The sequence below is a fragment of the Dermacentor variabilis genome, chromosome 11 (assembly GCF_050947875.1).
Source record: "Dermacentor variabilis isolate Ectoservices chromosome 11, ASM5094787v1, whole genome shotgun sequence".
In the NCBI taxonomy this organism is placed as follows: Eukaryota; Metazoa; Arthropoda; class Arachnida; order Ixodida; family Ixodidae; genus Dermacentor; species Dermacentor variabilis.
The window spans coordinates 114,628,812-114,645,529 of record NC_134578.1 but is presented as its reverse complement, the minus strand read 5'-3'; the positions used below and the strand labels follow the sequence as shown (position 1 = coordinate 114,645,529).

At 48.1% G+C, this 16,718-nt stretch overlaps 1 protein-coding gene across 1 annotated transcript in view; it reads right to left on the bottom strand.

Moving 5' to 3' along the window:
* Positions 1-16,718, bottom strand: part of LOC142563440 (sodium-coupled monocarboxylate transporter 1-like) — a 113,147-nt gene that overhangs the window by 25,942 nt on the left and 70,487 nt on the right. Inside the window, exons 8-9 of the mRNA XM_075673994.1 lie at positions 14,233-14,405; positions 6,205-6,308 (exon numbers count right to left, since the gene is read on the bottom strand). Coding sequence (XP_075530109.1) covers positions 6,205-6,308; positions 14,233-14,405 — 277 coding nt within the window. The remainder of the gene's footprint in view (positions 1-6,204; positions 6,309-14,232; positions 14,406-16,718) is intronic.

The following is a 16,718-nucleotide window of genomic DNA, read 5'->3' as shown; positions in this document are numbered from 1 at the left end:
GGGCTGAAATAGCTTTGCAGAGCAGTACTCCTGCACGCCGATCCTAACAGCGTCCAGACCCACACGAAGGCGCTGGTATTGTAATGGACGTCGCCTCGACCCTGATTGTACCGAAGGGCGTCGGTATGCTGTTGGCTCCGGATACTATGCCGATCAAGCTGGCGTGCTTCTTCGGCTCTTTGTACGAACTCGTCTACGTGTTCGCTGGTCGGGCAATTATCAGCCAGAGGGAGGATTGCGTCAAGTGTGGACGTTACTTGCGCCCATATACAAGTTCGAACGGCGGAAACTGTGTAGGCTGCTGTACCGCAGTGTTTTACGCGGAAGTCACATAGGGCAAAATCTCGTCCCACGTGTTGTGCTCTACGTCTCGACATAGATGGAGAGCACATGAGCCAGCGCTCTGTCCAGACGTTCCGTTAATCCATTGTTTTGAGGGTGATGCGCAGTTCTCTTGCGCTGAGAGCTATGCGTCAGCTAGAAAACATCTTGCATATGTTCGGCTGTAAATGCTGTACCGCAATCGGTGACGAGAACAGACGGTGAACCAAGCCGCAGCCCCCCCCCCCCCCCGGATGGGCCGTACAAAGAACTCGGCCACTTTATACGTATTTGCTTGCGGAATATTATGTAGCTTCGGTTTTGGCGTACCGAGTTAAGTAGTCAGTAGCGACGACTATCCATAGGTTGCGCGAGGAGGTCACTGGGAATTGCCTAAGTAGATCCATTCCTATTTGTTGGAACGATGCTTGAGGAGAGTCCACAGGGTGGAGAAAGGCAGCCGGTTTAACAGCTGGTTTCTTGTGGCGCCGACACTCGCGGCAGGTCTTCACTTGGCGTTGCACGGAATAAAAAAAATGGGGCCGGTATAACTTCTGACGTTTCCTTGCTAATGTCGTAGCGAATCCCAGGCGTCCCGCGCTTGGCTCATCATGGCAGGCTTGCAAAATCTCTTGGCGCAGCGCCGACGGCCCGACAAGGAGGTACGTATATGCACCACTTCCGCAGTTTTTTCTGTAATGGACGTTGTTGTGCAAGTAGCACAATGATAAGCCGCGTACGAGCGAGCGAGGCATAAGACTTTCAACTCCTTGACGGTGTTCGATCAGTGGGAACAGCTCAGGGTCAGCGCACTGGTGCTCAGCCAGCCATCCTTATGGCGTCGATAACGCCGACAAATGGCAAGTCATGGTGAGGGTCCAATGACGTCGTAGGGAGTGATGCGCGTGACAAACAGTCAGCGTAACTGTGGTTTCTTCCAGATCGGTAGACAACTGCAATGCCCTACTCTTGTAAGCGCAGGCTCCAATGGTCTAGTCTGCCTGAAGGATCCTTAAAGTTGGCAAGCCAGCACAGGGCGTGGTGATCGCTGACATCCTTAAAGGTGTACCGATACTCGTTGCTGAAGTTTGTTAGCAAAACGACTGAACATTCGTTTCGCGTCTGAAGAAGCCCTCTGGCTATGCAAATGTGGCACTCAAGAAGCAGGGGGAGGTTTGCCTCAGCAATTCCTTCGTAGTCGTCCGCTATGTCGCATCGGACAAGTGTAAGCCCACTGCTCTTGGGTAGCAACGTGACGTGATCGTCACCTACGCGAAGCGCGATGTCACGGTCGTTGTCATTAGTGTTCGGTATGGCTTGCGCAGTAGCGAAGCTGACTCTAGACGCTTGCAGGCTGATGTTGGCGCCGTTCGACAGGAGGAAATTCGCACCGAGTATAAGTTCCTTTGACCATTCAGGAGGAATGACGAAGTCGCCGATGTACGTGAAACCCCGAATGTTGACTCGTGCCGTGCACCAGCCCATTGGAGTTATGAGGTACCCTCCTGGAGTACGAATCTGAGTTCCGGTCCATTGCGTCGAAACTTTGTTCAGTATACGTGCGAGATTCTGGCTCATAACAGATGTGTCCCCACACGTGTCGATTAACGCCGTGACTTCGTGGTCATGTATGGAAACTGGTACGTCCCAAGATACCGACACCGAACTACGTTGCTTTCTCTGCATCTCAATTAGATCACATCGCGGTCGTCGTAGTGGAGGATCTTCAGCGTTCACAACGTCAGCGAACTCACCTCCACAGGTCGCTGGACTCAGTTTTCCCAGGAGGCAGGGCTGGGGGAGCGACGCCTTGTTGCGCTGAGCGAGAAGACGGGGCTGGAAGACCTGTTTCGGGTGGGTGACGGTGACCGGGGGTCACGGAATCGTGTAGCAAACGAGGTCCTGGCGTCCGCGAGGTAGGCTTCAATCTCCAGGGGGCGTTCACCATTCCGCGGGCACGGTGCATTCAGTGAAAATCCACGGAGTCCAGCTCGGCGGTAAGGACACGCCTTGTAGATGTGATAGGCTCCACCGCAATGAAAACATAAGGCCTCCAGTCTGCATTGCGCTATAGGTCGCTCTTGCGGGGTGGTCGAGTTTCAGCCATGAATGGCGTACGACTAGGCCTGAAGTCGCCAGTTGCTTGTTCAACGCCGCGACACTCCATGAAAGTCCGGGACGTCGCTCGCATCGTGAAAAATCGGGGACAACGAACTTCGCGCAGCTTCCGCATACGTCATGCGAGGCTGTGGCTGCCGTACTTCGTGCTGTGGTTTCTCGCTTCAGCTCTGGCACATGGACTACCTGCCTGATTTCCTCCCGGATGACCTCAGCCAGAGCGAGTCGCGGTACCGATACCGGAGCCAACGGACGCTTTTGGAGCTCTTCTCGAACAACAAGCCTAATGAGCTCCCGCAAGGCATCGGTATTGTCCAGGGGTACATCGAGAGGGTCACGCGACAGGGTCGACACGTCGCGGTTGTACTGCCTTGTTCGCTGCTGCAAAGCCGTTCCCATTGATATGGATTTCGCGAGAAACTCTGCAACGGTCTTTGGTGGGTTGAGTATTAGGCCATTGAGTAACTCTTGTTTTACACCGCGCATCAAGTTCATCAGCTTGTTTTCTCCTGGCATGGACGAATCCGCGCGTCGGGAAAGTCGGCACGTGTCTTCGACAAATATTGCGACGCTTTCCTTCACCCGCTGCAATCTCGCCTGACTTGCAGATTCAGCTCGCTCCTTGCGATCGAGGCTGGCGTAAGTGCTGATTAGCTGCCGTCGGAATTCGTCCCATATCAATAGGGCCACCTCACGGTTCTCAAACCATGTCCGCGCATGATCCTCGAAGGCAAAGTAGGCGTTGCGCAGCTTGCGCTTTGGAGTCGAGCCGTTGAATTCTGCGGCACGCTCAAAGCGATCGAGCCAGTCCTCAACATCCTCCAAGGTGTCCCCATGGAAGGATGTGGGATTCGTGGATGGTTAAGAATGATCTCGGTCGGTGCGTTTGAAGAACAAGACGGAATTGATGTACTCATCCTTCTGTCTCGATTGGGTAGAGGCTCATGTTCAGGTGGCAGTGCTTGAAGAGGACGGCTTGTCTGTACATGAACAGGAGTCAGCTCGACCGGACTCCGTGCTGGACTTGTAGACGGTGTTCGATCTGGGAGTGGTAGCATGTACCCTGCATTTCCACCAGAAAAATGTAACGTAGATTGGAGACGGTGTCTTGCAAAATAGACTCTTCTCTTTAATGGCGGGCCAGAAGAACAGCGTGCAGCATACACACGTCATCGTCTTTCATGGCACCGACCTTTGCGCGCGCCGACCCGCGGTGCGGGAGCCCCACATCATTCTGTCTATATAATGATTGGACGCACCGTTTCAATAAAGGCCCAAAATCTACGTAGATTGAGCTCCACTACAGGAAGACTTCAACTAGCCATTGATGCGACTGTTCATAAAGTGCGAACAGCGATAAGAGCATATCATCGGCCTACTCTTCGGAAGGTTGGTCAGAGGGAGGTGGCAACAAAGATTATTTCAAGGGCTTGTAAAGACGATTTCTGTATGGAGTGCATGTGAGCAAAAGGTTGCCCACGGATGTGACAGAAAATTCGAAGACGTGACAACTGTACGAGGATGGCGCCCTTGTTCGTGCGGCACATGTTATTTTGCCTTTTTTGGCACTGCACAGTACTTCGGCATTTCGCCAAGCACGATAGTTCTCAGACATAAGCCTGCGAAATATTTCGATTTTCCCAAAAAAATGCAAGTCACCTGGAAGGAACGTACTGGAAGGAATGTAGTGCGACCGCTGCCCAAGCATCAGTTCCGCAGTACAGATTCTCGGAGCGTTTCGACAAGTGGAGAGAGCGTAGCACCCATTTTAGGAAGCAGGAACATACAACATCGAATGAGATTAGGACGACGAAAACACGAGGCGAAGGGCCTATTTTTCTCAGAGCGTGGTCGAGCACTCGCCAGACAAAGATATGATTAAGAGATTCACATCCGCGGCCAAAAAGAATATATTCGGTATGTGAACAGAAAAAATATACTTTTACACGAACTCTTTTCAAAGATGGTTTTTGCGGCAGATAATAAAACAGACAAATATGTGGATAATTTACGTGCCAAAACCATTATGAGACACGCCATAGGGAGAGTCTCCGGATTAGTTTCAACCACCTAGTATTCTTTACCGTGTACCCAATGCAGATTACAGGAGGTTTTTTGCATTTCACCCTTGTCGAAACGCGGCCGCCTTGGCCGTGATTTGATCCCACGACCTCGTGCCTAGCAGGCAGATAGTGTTTTAACAGCATTGGAGCGGATGCGTTAGAAGCACTACGTAACGCATTTCACTTTTCAATTTGTTCACTTCAAAGTTAACTTTTTCAATGTGTGTTCAACTGTTTGCAGCTAACTTATTTTATTGCTAGGTTACCAAAAGATGGCTCACGATTCCTGATGATCTCCTCTTCCCGCTTTCTGTGGTGCCTTGAAATACGACAGCTAAGAAATAACGTCGAAGGAATTCTAAATTCTACTATATCATTTTAGATTGTAGTTTTAAATGTGTTTGGAGATACGAAATTGACGAGCCCTAATCAAGTCCAGAAGTTTAGAACATTGACCCTTCGGTAATCTGTAAATATTTACCGCAGCACACCAACTCCATGGGCCGCATCTTCGAAAACTTATGTTTCGAAAGAACGTCGGGGTTTGAACAACATTTAAATATAAATGTCGAGAGGTTACTTTCTTCAACTAATATGTGCATTTAGGCCATTTAGTACTCATTGCTGCGTTATAGAAGTGTTGTGGTCCTGACCAAAAGACACGCTCTACTGAAGACTAGACAACAAGGACAAATTAGTGCGCGGCTGTTGCCGGATAGTGAACTAGCGTCCGCTTTGAGCTGACTGTTCCGCGGTTTGCTCATGTGACAACCTGGTGGAGGCGTTGGTTATGCCAACGTCCTATGCCCGTCAGACCTGAGCCAGAAGCTAACGACGCCATTACCTCAGGAATGGTGCAAATCCGCCGAAGCTGCCAACGCGTCCTAAGAATTTCACCGCATTACGGTTTCTAGCACAGTCTTAGCACTGTCAAGCTGCGCGAGAAAAATGTCAAGAACAACGCCAAGTCAACCCCGGTATATTCCCACTGCTTCACTACAATCTGTTCTAAACGTTTTGAACGCCTAAACCGCTCCACTGTGGCACTTTCTAAGATGCAGAACATTCGCTAGCCCACTTTGACCGGGTAACTACATATAATGACTCGGATGGCCGCCGTAAAGTCAGGAATATTTATTTCTCTCTTGAAGGCTCGGCATGGAGTGTGATACAAAAACCACAAACTACTTCGTACTTATCGTCTAGCCCTAAATAGAGCGTGACTATAACATACCCGTCATGTCCGTTGTCGTCGTGTAGAGTGAGTATACACCTCGTCGTGCTACCAATTGTAGTAGGTTTTGGTGAATGCTCATGCAATTTGAGCTACTGGCAAAAGGAAAGGTACTGCAGAAAGTATGTTGAAAGCAAAAATCAACAACGAGCGCCTAAGCATAGCGCAAAAGAAAACCGATCCCAGACACAGGTGTCGTGTAACTGGGATGCGTTTTCTATGGCTATACGTTACAGTATATCGGTATGTTACAATATGCTACGACATGATATCCAAGTTGCAGCAAACCGGTAATTAGTATACCTGATCGCCACGACCAGAACAAAGCTACTAACTTGGTTTCCTAAAATGAATACGAAATAACGGATTTCCCACCTAAACGTAAGGAAGCACGGTGGCTGTCCTTTTTCACACTTGCACACATTTATTATTTCGAGAAATAATGAATAAGAAAAAATGTATATATACCCAAACAAATACTTATGGCAAGTCCTCCGACATATGTGACAACTGTGCTGAACAGGCTACTCCAAAAAGATGAAAGATGGAGAAGTGGAAACGTGCTGATAGATCTGGGAAAAGAAATATAAAGTGTGAGGATAAGAGTCCGTGATACACAAGGTTTTCTAAAACCGCGCGAAGAAATAAACCGCTTATCGGCTTTCAACGGTGCTCACTTATGGGGCTGGGCAGTGACAGAAAGTGTCGCACCGTATTGATGGAAACATCTTCAATCGTATAGGAACTATTTTAACCGGTTTTTTGTCTTTAGTTACTTGACCTAATGACCCAGAAAGCTTGTGAGTCAGAGAAGAACATCGGAGAAAAAACACACATTTGCGACATTCGTACTTAACAGAACGGCAGAGACATATTGCGTGGAGGGTACTACGTGAAGTGCAGTGCACATGGTGGTCTTCTTCCTTAGAGACCCACAGCAGGCGCAGTTTTATCGCAACATTTCAGCTCACTCACGCACACACACAAAATAATACATACATACATACATACATACATACATACATACATACATACATACATACATACATACATACATACATACATACATACATACATGTATGCATGCATAAAAACATACATACATAAAGGCACGCACGCAGACACACATACACACACTAGCACGATTTACCTAGTTTTGTTACAAAAGAATCCCGGACAAGAAACAGAAGAATGCGTGCGCAACAGCGTCTTGACGGCGTTACTAAGCCTTGACTTCGGAGTGATTATAGTTAACTCGGTTTGTATCATGCAAATTTACTTAACCATTCACAGTAGGCAACAGATTCCCAGGCACATATTTATCTATAAACGTAAAGACACACAAAATCTTTTCTTGCTTCTCTTTTTCTTTATACACATAAAAGCATTTCGCTCATGCATACCTACAAGTTGATACAGACTATTTACTATTCGGGTATCAGATATATCCAACCGTCTACCTTATATGTACCGCAAAAATGCAGAAGATACAGAGGTGCTTTTAGCCAATACTACATTATAACACATTGTCACATTCAATGAAGTAAGGCCATGGTGCTTTGTTTTCGCATTACATAAGCACTCAAATGCTCAGCTTCGGCATACAGCATTAATATCAAGGCGACAGCCTGAAGTGACTCATCGGTTGGAAAATTCGTTCGTCCGGCTTTGTCGAAAAACTGACTGTCCAGCGTTATGGCACCAAAAGTAATTGTGCCGCCTACGATCATTGGTAGGACTGTTGGACCCCTACAACCTAATTCAGGCAAAGTAAGCTAAGGCACACAAACCAGATACCTTTGGTGGGAGTCGAACCCTCGACCTTCGGTGGGATCAAAATTCAATGGCACCCAGATTGATGGCGCCACCTTGATCGTCGAGCCAACGACCACTGGTAGGAGTCAAACCCACGACCTTCGGTGTTAATTAAGGAGAACTAATTAAAACGGTTAATTAGGATATAGGTAATGAAGGTACTGAAACCCACAAAATTTGGTGGGAGTAAAACCCACGGCCATTCCTGTGAGTCGAACCCATGACTTTTGGTCTTAATAAGGGTAAAATAATTAAGTCATAGTTGATTACGATAAAGTAAATGGAAGCTCAAGAACCCGTGACCTTTGGCTAGAATCGAACCCTCCATTGTTGGTGGGAGTCGAATCGATGACCTGTGGTGTTATTTAGGGCGACGTTAAGGCGCAGATAATTAAAGCAGAGTTAATTAAGGCACTCGAACCCGTGGCATTTGGTGGCAGTTGAACCGCCGACCTTTAAGTTGTGCCGGATTTTCTGCCTGATGAGCCATATAACGCTTTCGCATTAAAACAATAAAAGAGACAGGCAATCGGAAATAACAGCGCGTTTGGATGAGGATGCCACGTAATTTAATGAATGTCTCGTGAGGGCGCAGGCTTTCGCCATCATCCTATTTAGCGCATGCTAAAGTTGCTGTCAACTATTAAATACATTTCATACACCGACCACTTTTGGCTCTCTAAATATCTTATGCCAAATACCAAACTGCGGTGGATTTAATGATTAGATGAAACTCGTTGAAAGCTTCTTAAAAACCATGATCTTACCCTTGTAAGAATTATTTCTCCTCACCCTTCGCAGTCAGAGCAAACACCAATACGGGCCGATCATTTGTCTTCTCGTCTTGATTGTCAAATATGAATAATTCGCTTTCTTCGGTATGTATGTTTTTTAGGAAATACGCGAGTTCATGACGACATGTCAGTTATGTACGTTGTTTTCGCACATGTAAGTGCCAGGGATGGCGCAAAAGCACCATAGCTAGTTATTGAACTGATAACGACGTTAAATAGTGTTGTGCGACGATTTGGCAAGATATTGAAACAAAAGCGATATGTTTATAGAGGGTTGGTTAAGGAAATACGCATAAGGTATAACAAACGTACAATCGTGCTCAAAAAAAAAAAAAAAAAAAACGTGGGCCCTGGCTTCACGCGCAGGAGCGGCTGCGGGGCCACGACGCGGCGCTGCTATCTCTATCGGGGGCCTGCTTGGAGTGTGCACCGAGTGACCGCCTCACTTGCGTGCGCGCTTGATTCCCGCGCTTGATAAATTTCAAGTGCAGCATTCGGCTGTTTCGCAGCTGATGGTCAATGCACACGAGGGTGCTTCCATTTTGCTTCGTTTGCCGTGCTGCCGTAGTTCTTGGCACGGCGGCGGCGGACGTCTTCCGGTCACGGCTGGCAGGTTGGGACGGTTTCTGCACTGCCAGCCTAGTAATGCTTTCGCCTTAAACGAGAATGGAAGATCAGTCAGGACGGACGTCGACACCAACAAAGTGGTGGCTCTTTGCTTGCCACTCCTGTGCACCAATGCCTTGCCACAGCGTCTCAGAGCCCACATGCACGTGAACCGTCCGTTAAAACGCCAGGCACGCACGGGCGCGAGGCGCACGTAAACGTGAAGCGTGAAACCAGATCTAACACTGCCAGGCATACGTTCAGAGCGCTGAGCCAAAGGGCCGAACGCGCGCCTGCCGCAGCTGGTGCGTGCATGCAAGCGATGCGAGATGGCGCGGGGAGGAAGGCAAGCGCCCACTGACGAACCCTCTTTCCAACGCACCGTCAGCTGCGAAACAGCAGAACGCCGCACTTGGAATTTATCGAGCACTGGACTCGAATGCGCGAGTGTGAGGGCGAAGATTGGCGTCACTCGGTGCACCCTCCAAGCAGGCCCCCGATGTAGAATCACTGGAAAAAATTTCAGAGTACCGCAAAGGTCGGAATTTGACTGGCAACACTGAGCGGCCACCGCCATATACTTTCCAAGCCGACTGCGTCGTGGGAAGGCCGCCGTGTTGGAAGAGCTTGATATTCGGTGACACATCGGGTTGAGTGTTTGCTGAAGTACAAATACTTTGTGCCCGGAGATAATGGTTGCTAAGAACGAAAATAAAACGTTATTTTGTGCGAAGTAACGCAGCCGGTGGTTGTTTTGCACGCCGATTGTGTTTACTGCTGGGAGCGTGCTACGATTGTGGGCAGCAGCTTAGCGCTGCTATCGGGAGCTTATGCACGCGTTTTTTTTCCCTTCCGCAAAGCGGGCTATACGAAGGAAACATTTCGTCACTTTCAGCCGGATTGAGGCAACCTTGTGCTTTTGGGTATGAACATCGTGGACCGCCGTTGGCTTCTACTGAATGTTTCCAAGCAGGATGAAACTAACACCTCACAGTGTCACAGGCACGTACGTTCATTGTATAATTTCACAAGCTAAATCGGATACATTTAATTTAATTTGTAAACGGATACCGCGCGTCCTCGATTCTGCCGGGCGACTTCGTCCGCCGTATACGCACGGCACACTGCGACTGCCGTGTGCGCACAGGTGTTTGGTCGTGATCCTAAGATGATCTGTGCACAGCAGGCGTAAAAACCAACTTCGATGACCATATTGCGCACTAAATCTTGTGCAAGGCCAATATGAGCCATTTGCGTAATTACAGCAACGTATATGTACTCTTGTACACTGATAATGAGCGAGAGTTTGCTACATTGCGATTTATGGACGCGGCTGTCTAGTGCGTTCATGAGCGGCTACTCTTCTCAACTTGTTTATGACTGTTTTCTTAGACAGCCAAGATTTGCTGCCTGTGTAAAAAAAAAAAGCAGGAACGCCCGCTGGTGGCGCAGCACTTTTTTTTTCTAAGTTACATAGGTGATGTACAAAATTCTTGTGCTTTTAGAGCGGTTTATGTAACATGCATAGTGACAGAGTGAAACTAAAGCTACTGGGTATTCTGTTGTTTTGTATTTCTTGTTATGCATCAAGCACGACATGATTTGGATATGCACCGTGGCATTTCAACATAAAACATATGTATGCTGACTTCAGTTCATTGCATGTGCTCGGCTTACAAGCTCAAAATTTGAAGCATGTGTTGCGAATATCCCCTGGACATTGGATTCAAGCTCGAAATGCGTATGTATGAATGATCAAAGGATAAGTGGAAAAAAGGAAGTATCATGGGCCTCATATTGGCCATGTTTTTATTGACTTAGATCGTCACGATGTGCGAAAAACAAGTGCCATATATGGGTCGAGTGACTCGAGGCGCGAGCTCGCTCACGTGCGCGGAGAAATCATGCAAGTACCTGGTGCACGTGAGGACGCGGAATTCTCGCGCGACAAGTGTGCCTTCGCGTGCCACGAGCACGGAATGACCGGGTGTATTGAGCAACAAACGCGTACACGTGTACCCGCGTCAACCGTGCAAGACGCGAACGATCCTTGCAATGAACTCCAATTTTCGTAGCATCGCTAACACCGCGTGCACTTCCCTCGCTTAAATATCTTCTAAAACAGTGCCGAAAAGCACAAGCCAGGTGTACTTATACCTCGCAGACGCGGGTGTTCTTGTAGGCTTGAAGTTCTCCCGACCGATTCTGTGTAACCACGCAGAACGACGCTCTCGGTCATTTTTCCCGGCCGCAATCTAGATAAAAGTCTTTCCAGACTCAGTTTGATTGCTGCATCCGAAGGCGCAGCAGCCAGGCATGATTTCCTTGCAGTCAAATGCGAGCGCGACAATCGGAACACAAAGAACGTAGGGAACCTGCGCTGCCTGCGCTCTAACTCAGCAGGCCCGCCCGGCGCTTGGAAGGTATATGGCACCCCAAAGGCACGTGGTACGGTTGGGCGAATGAACGCGTCGGCGGCGCGGGGAAAACGAATGCGGCACTTTGAAATTTTTTCCAGTTACTCTACCCCGATGTAAAGCCCCTTGATAATTTGAAAGTAGCGACACTCTCCTCCTCACGGCGCTTTCCTCCTCGATTCTCCTCCCCCGCCGGCTGCGCACGGCACGCTATTCCTCCTGGGCTCCCGCGGACGGGCCGCAGGATTCTATGGAGGCGTGTTATATTGGGCCAGTTGCGCGCCCCATTGGGGTTGAAAATTTTGAGAAATGCTAATAACAGCATCGATAATGCTGGAGGCAACGTTTATGAGGAGGTTGGTTTTTTCTTAAAGCCGTATGAATGGGGTATACTGATTTAAAGGGAGCTTTGAGGCGAGTTCTATACTCCAGACAATTTTTCTGCCACATGATCAGATGCTTTACTTCGTGCGTCTGGTCTAGTATTGCTTGTGACACATCCCTTTGTGTGTGGCTTATTAAGCGAAAGCCTTAGACCTCTGTTTCAAGGTCCCATTGTGAGCTACAGAAAATATCACGTGACCGAAGGAAGGCGGGAAGCGAACCAAAGCATGTGCAGCCGCGTATAAGAGATGATTAATGATTACCAAAGTAATGATTGATTACTGATTGGATTGTTGTTCATGCACCCTAATCCACCCCAATCGGTCTTAATACCCTTTCATCAACACTTCACCTTAATCCACCATAATCCGCCTTAATTATCCTCCGCGCGCCTAAATCTTTATTCATGCATCTTAATCCTTCGTAATGCACTCTAATCCACCTTAATCTTCTTTAATACACTCTAATCAACCTAATCCTCCCTAATCCACCTTATGTCAACCACTAATGATTCATTAATTAACTTGGGTAATCATTCTCTCATACAGGGGTGGACATGCTTTGGGTCCCCTCTGGCCTTCCATGGGTCACGTGATACGTCCAGTTTAAAACGCGACCGTGAAACATAAAGATCTAAAGGCTTTCGCCTTAACACTTAAAAAAAAAAGCTCAATTTTGACTAGTGAACGCTCATCACCTACAATACTACGGGGATACTTGCCAATAATTTTTTCAGGGCGCAAAGCAGAATCAATAATACTGCGCTTCCGACTGAATAACAACAGTTAGCGACGTGCGAAGTGATGGAGCCACCCCAGAATATTAAGCATACTGAGGACAACCGCAACAAAAACGCTGGTGAGCAGGCCGGAAGAATGATAAAAAAATGCAGCATTACGGGATGCTTTGCTACGAGCTATAAGAAAGACTCCTCAGCTCGCAAACAAGGCTGTTCTTTGTCAGAACAAAGTTGCTTCGGCCAATGTCATGCAGCCATTGCTTCCTACGCAAGCCGTTACGCTTTCGTTGTGGTATTATAAAAACGGCATAACCATCTTCAGGCTTCTTGCTGCAGTTATATGCGCAACAGCCCGGCATAGCGCTAGCACATATACCAGAAACACTGCGCACAACGTTCGCTACGCCGAGCTAAAGCACCGAGCCAGCCGTGCTCAGGAGGAAAATGGCGCGAACGAAAAAGAAAAACACAAGCAAAACGCAAAAACCGTGCGTTTCCAAGGGCAACGGCAGGGAGACCAATCGTCGTGCAGAAAAACGGGGGCAAAACTGGTTGCCGTGGGGGGGACACGCAAGGGGCGAGGAGGAGGCGAGGAGGTCGCGCGGCGGCGGCAGAGTTCAAAGAGTGGCGGTACTTTCAAATTATCAAGGGACTTTACCCCGATGGAGATGGCAGCGCCGCGTCGTGGCCCCGCAGCCGCTCCTGCGCCCGGAGCCGTGGGCCGCATATTTTTGACTGCGACTGTACGCTAATGATTAATGAGCTTTGTTGATAAGAGAGTTGTCGTGTGGCCCCAGCATGTCCCTACTGCTTGGGCAAGAGCCCGTAGGCGGCCTACGTTCTAAGGAATCGCATTGCGCAAAGAGGCTAGAGCTGCCTGCGAGCTGTTCTGAGCTCTATGCTATATATGTTAAATTACGCGTGAACACAAACGTCTTTGGAGAAAGCAATTGTTATCTTTTTTTAAAGTGGCTCCTAACCATGAAAAAGAGAAGGATCCAGATAACGAGAGATTAACAAAGCCAATATGCACGTCGCATGAATGTTCAAACGCGTGCCCAATAGGAAAAATCTCAAGTAGTTCCCTTACATTACGTGCTTTGCCGCTTTTTGAGTTATTAAAGGCTGAGAATATTCATGCGGTGCTCTACGCGGGATCGAAAAAAAAAAACAGTTTCGGCGTTGGGTGAGCTTGCGAAGCAAGCCGCTGTTTCATAATGAGTACATGTCTTTAAAGATAAACGAGCTGGTTAAATTTATCAGTTATTTATTCATCCCTTATTGCCTTAGCTCTCGTTAACGGTTCAAAATTATTGGGTTTGATGCGATTGACGCTGCTTATGTCGTTCTGGTTCTCGCATTACAGAAAGCGAAGCATCACGCCTGCGCTTCTCATCCTAAGTAAACCAATCAGTCACAACAAAAATATTATCCCAATAAAGCATTAATTGGAAGTGCCTCTCGGTGAAAGTTTTGTCTAACTTAGCGGGGGCCACTATTTCCAATCGTGAGGCACTCATGCGTACGTGTGAACGCCGATGCGCGCGCGCGCACGCACGCACGCACGCACGCACACACACACACACACACACACACACACACACACACACACACACACACACACACACACACACACACACACACACACACACACACACACACACACACACACACACACACACACACACACACATACACACACACACACAACGCAAGCACGCACACTGTCGCTGACACATACCGTACTGAATATGTTGGCAAAGTAATATTCAGCCTTCCTGATGCGGTCGTCACATTGTCTCCGCAGAACTCCAAGCTTACAGGCATCCGCTCCTCCCGAACACCAGAATTAATCCGAAGAGACATGTGCACCAATTGGTAGACGACCATGAGCAGAGTAGTCACACCAGCACCCTACGCAAGAGGTGAAAGGTGCCTTTAGGCAGTGAAGCGGTGAGTCTTCGTGTCACCGTGGGGCTCTAATCTTGCCTACTCCTTGCGCCAGCTACAGCCCGATCGCAGGATAAAGTGCATTAATCGGAGGCCGAGTTGATCGGTGAGATGGGGCCCTATAACGTAAAACTATTCCAATATGTTTTTATTCCAATTTCATGACGTCAAATTTGCGTAACCGCAGACGCAAGCATCGGACAATCGCCCGCAGGGTTGTCTGAACAGACCAATCAGACGCTCTCCTCGTTCATAAGTGGTCACTTTTGTTTGCTTGAAAAACGAATAACATTGTTCTACACTGAGCGGCTTGTCTTATCAATTGACTGACAAGATGCGAGGATTACGCTCAAGTGGAGAGGGATTCGATAGGGCCGAGCCACTGCACTGAAAATCGATAACCTGATGAAGAGGGTGGTGCCGGCGTCTGGGATTGGTCCGCTTTCGTTTACTTAGCTTGCGGTGGCTCGACGACAATCGCGCCAGCATGCAACGGAAGCTTAAGAATGACGCTAAAACGGATCCTCAGCAAAGAAGCGTTGGCAGAACGAGGTCGTAAACGTGCCGAAAGTTCTCTAAAACGTTACACGGCCACGCAAAATGTTTTATCATACCGACATAAACCCATGCTCTCAGGGACAGGTGTGAGTAGCCAGTGGCTGAGCGATCGGCGGCCGCCATCTTTTATTGCTTTCGGAACGGGGATGCCTGCGGCTATTCAGAAGAAAATTCAGTTTTGTTCGGCATACTAATGCAGCTTTAACGCTTACACATCACTTTGACGCGTGAGTGTTTGCGGTTTTGTGACGTCGCATGACAGGCTGGTGAAGTGGGTGCAGCCCGAAAGCTTTTGACCAATAGCCGAGGCTAAAGCGAAAAGGGGTTGAATCATAAGTAACTATTTTTCTTTTGTTTGTTAAAATCATGCATAATCAGTGTGTACACGTCATATCAGATGGGGACCTATCACGGTTTTCGTGACGTCGCGTGACAGTCAGTATGAGGGGGGGGGTGAAAAAAGTTTTGACAAATCATGGAGGGCTGATTGCAGAATTGGAATAGAAAAGTTTGGAATAGTTTTACGTTATAACGCCCATGATCTTGTCCTTGACCACATGGGCAGTGGTAGGAGCCGCAGTAAGTGGGGCTCCGGAATAATTGAACATGCAACCAAAGCAGCATATGCGAGCGTCCTGTTTGCATTCCGGCCATAAACCGCCACGGTCGTTTAGCGATCGTGGCGCTGCGCTCTTAATCATAATCTCGCGGATTCAATTTCGCACGGCGGCAGCCGCATTTCATCAGAGAAAATGCAAATACAATTGCGTTCTTCGGTTTAGATGGATAGAAAAGAGCTTCAGGTGGGATATATTATTTCGTAATACACAACTAGAGTGCTTTTCACCATGAGATCCTGACATTCATTAGTAAAGCCGAGGAATGTATTTAATTCGCTTGATTAAGTCCCATTGGAATGCAGTGATCACCCGCCGACTGGGAATAAAACCTTCCCTGTGTGCTCAATGGCACAATGCCGAAGCCCCCGAGCCACAACTGTGCACGCTAGGCGGAGGTTTCGCATATCAGTACTAATCCCAAGGTGGCAGCGCGAGGCCTTTACGATTTTCAGAAGCTGCAAGTATAGGTCAGTCAGGTATAACAGCTGTACCACGTGCGTCAAACGTGCGCAATACGTATATACGGCAAAAGAAAAGAAAGAAAAAAGCACGTGTACCCTAAACTTTTGTGTATTGTAGCAAAAAGAGCTCAATAACAAGGCCGGATTGAACGATAAAGCTTGCGCAGTGTTTTCTTCCGTGGCATGGACCACTATGGCCTATAAGGAACATGAAACACAGCACTTCGGCTAAAGAAAGAGCAAATTCAAGGCAGAACACCCCAACAAAAGATGCCTTGCTCCATTGAAAGGTTAGAGTCGATTTACTGTGAAGCGCGTAGAAGTTCTGCATTTCATAAATGCCTTTTGAACCCGTACCTTCACGTGGAGTGCCAAATTTCACGCCCCGAGTCAAGTGTTCCGTTGCGCTGCAGAATACTAAAGAGAAACGATCGATATTTATTATCGAAGTAAGCAATGTTTCTCGGCGTTCCACTTAGAGCACCTGCAAATATTCCCATTATTACAATCGGCAGCTCCTTGCGGCGGCAACAGCCATGGCCGCCTCGTCGCTCATCGCTATTATCGGCTCTTCGCCGAACCAGGCGTGTGTGTTGCGTCATTCTCCACAGTCCGTCGGGCCGCTCCATTTGACTGAG